The 2650-nt window shown below is 43.9% G+C and overlaps 1 protein-coding gene across 1 annotated transcript in view; it reads left to right on the top strand.

The window, feature by feature from the left end:
• LOC111973106 (zinc finger E-box-binding homeobox 1-like) overlaps window positions 1-2650 on the top strand; it is an 89466-nt gene that overhangs the window by 55719 nt on the left and 31097 nt on the right. Inside the window, 2 exon segments of the mRNA XM_024000339.2 lie at window positions 2353-2427; window positions 2430-2507. Coding sequence (XP_023856107.2) covers window positions 2353-2427; window positions 2430-2507 — 153 coding nt within the window.

The following is a 2650-nucleotide window of genomic DNA, read 5'->3' as shown; positions in this document are numbered from 1 at the left end:
CAGGGAAGTCAAGGAGTTTCCTCGTTTAAGTGAGTTGACAGTTTTCCAGAATTTAACGGGATCACCAGCAGACTCTGTCATAGCATCAAGAAAATACKTAGATTTTGCCTTTTTTATTCCTCCGGTCCATTTATTTCTCAATTGCCTAAAAAGCAGCCAATCAGCTGTTTCACCAGTTTTCCTCGCCAAGGCCCATGCTTGATTCTTTTGCAGAAAAAGGATTTTCAAATCACAGGAGAACCAAGGATTAGTTTGATTTTTTTTTAACGGGGCGTGTTTATCAGCCATGGAGGTTAAAATTGATGAAAAGAAAGAGAAGGCTAAAACTGGGTCCATTATGCAGTTTACGGATAAAAGCTCTGAATAATAAAGGTCATGGATAAAGGCTCTGAGAAGAGTTTATAGTTTCTCTTTAGAATTATACGTGGGTCAGGGTTTTTTAGCCTAGTATTTCTGATACATGCAATAGGGCAGTGGTCACTGATGTCATTAGCAAATAACCCACTAGCTATATATTTGTGAGGTGTATTTGTTAAGATAAGGTCTATTAATGTAGATTTTTGGGGGTCTTTTGGATTAGGACGGGTAGGTATAGTTATTAGTTGAGTAAGATTTAGTTCGTTACAAATGTCTTTTAATTTAAACGATGCTGGCATCAGCCAGTCCAGATTGAGATCTCAGATAATCAATCATTCAGAGTTGACATAATTAGACATTAACTCAAACAATTTGCTTAGTGCAGATACCGGAGCTGAGGGTGGGTGATAAACTCCTGCTAGCGTTAATAGTGCATTATGACCAAGGACCACATTTAGAACTAAGCATTCATACTGGTCCCGTGTGGCTCACAACCCGTGTGGTCCCGTGTGGCTCAGTTGGTAGAGCATGGCGCTTGCAACGCCAGGGTTGTGGGTTCATTCCCCACGGGGGGACCAGGATGAATATGTATGAACTTTCCAAATTGTAAGTCGCTCTGGATAAGAGCGTCAGCTAAATGACTTAAATGTAAATGTAAATGTAAAATACTGTTTCGGAACAGAAGTTGAAATGGACACAGTGACATCTAGGTTGCATTTACCATATATGGCAATACCTCCTCCTCTACCCACTCGGTCTGCTCTGTAGACATTACACCCAGCTAACAGAACATCTGAGTCTGGAACAGAGACACAGAGAACCAGGATTCAGATATAATCAATATGTCATCATGTGATTGTGAGACCAGTATTTCAATCAAATCTAACTTTTGGATCAAGCTTCTAGCATTCAAATGAGTAATTCCAAGGCCACTATTTCGAGAGCTCATATCAGATGGAGTATTCAAGGTAATATTAGATGAGCAATGCTTCCTCGTGTAACTACTGACAGGCCTGAGTTGGATGGAGATGAGATTACTTCTAACAATACCCCTCTGCCTGTGCGAGGAAGTGGCAACACGGTACCTTCACAGTAGTGTAACGATAACATAAAGTCCATCAAAAGTTGCATCCCTGTTAGCAGCACCTGTAGAGCTATTTAAAGCTATGGGGGAGCAGTCAGTATAGTCTGATGGGGAATCAACCAATTCCGAGTATCAACCCCCATGGCTATATATTGTCAATTCTCACATGCCCTGTTTGAGGCTATAAGTGAGAGCCAGGTTTGAGGAGAGAATGCTTGTACCATACCTATTCAGATGTCGTCCATCCCGGAGAAATACATTTGGTCGATGTAGAAAAGCTGTAAAATTGTCCACATATTGTATGCTTATTGAACAACAATAACCTTTAAGCCAGAGGGCAAGTGGCTTCGTTCACCACATTTTTGGCGTTTTTGACTCAAGCAAAGAGTCAATCAGCTGTTCATCTTCTTTAATCTGATGAAGAGTAGACACTCTACCCTCCAATTCAGCAATTTTCTGGGTCAGTTGTTGACAATTGACACATCCAGGGTGAGTTTGGTCATTATTCTGAGTTGTTGGAATGACGCTGGAGAGACGAAGCAGGTACGGGGAGTCAAACATTTAATAAGGAACGGACATGGAACCAGACAGGAACAGCGTCGGCAAACAAGTAACACAAACAAAAACAATCAATGCAGCTGTAGGGAACAGAGGAAGGAACGGACAAATATAGGGGAGTAAATAAACAGGTGATGAATGAGTCCAGGTGAGTCCAATATCGCTGATGCGCATGACGAGGGAAGGCAGGTGTGCGTAAAGGATGATAGGAGTGCGTGATGCAGGGAAGCCTGGCGCCCTCTTGCGCCGGGGGGGGGGGGGGCCGGAAGCAGACGTGACACTTCTATCACGTATCACTTCTATGGTAATCGTTGATAGGCAGTGAAATGACCAACCTCTCTCTCTCTCTGCAGTAACCAACTACAGTAATGTGGTGAAGACCCCTGGCTCAGACTCAGATGATGAGGACAAGCTGCACATCGTGGAGGAGACGGGAGTCTGGCAGACGGGGCAGACTGTGATAGTAATGTGCCCAGTGAAGATCACAACGGAGACCGCTCAGATGAAGGTTAGTTGATGCAGGTCACACACACAAGCACGCACACACGCACGCACGCACGCACGCACGCACGCACGCACGCACGCACGCACACACACACACACACACACACACACACACACACACACACACACACACACATACAAAGATCT

This window comes from Salvelinus sp. IW2-2015, linkage group LG14 (genome assembly GCF_002910315.2).
Source record: "Salvelinus sp. IW2-2015 linkage group LG14, ASM291031v2, whole genome shotgun sequence".
Taxonomy (NCBI): domain Eukaryota; kingdom Metazoa; phylum Chordata; class Actinopteri; order Salmoniformes; family Salmonidae; genus Salvelinus; species Salvelinus sp. IW2-2015.
Note: the sequence above shows the minus strand (reverse complement) of the source record. Positions and strands in the feature narration are given on the sequence as shown.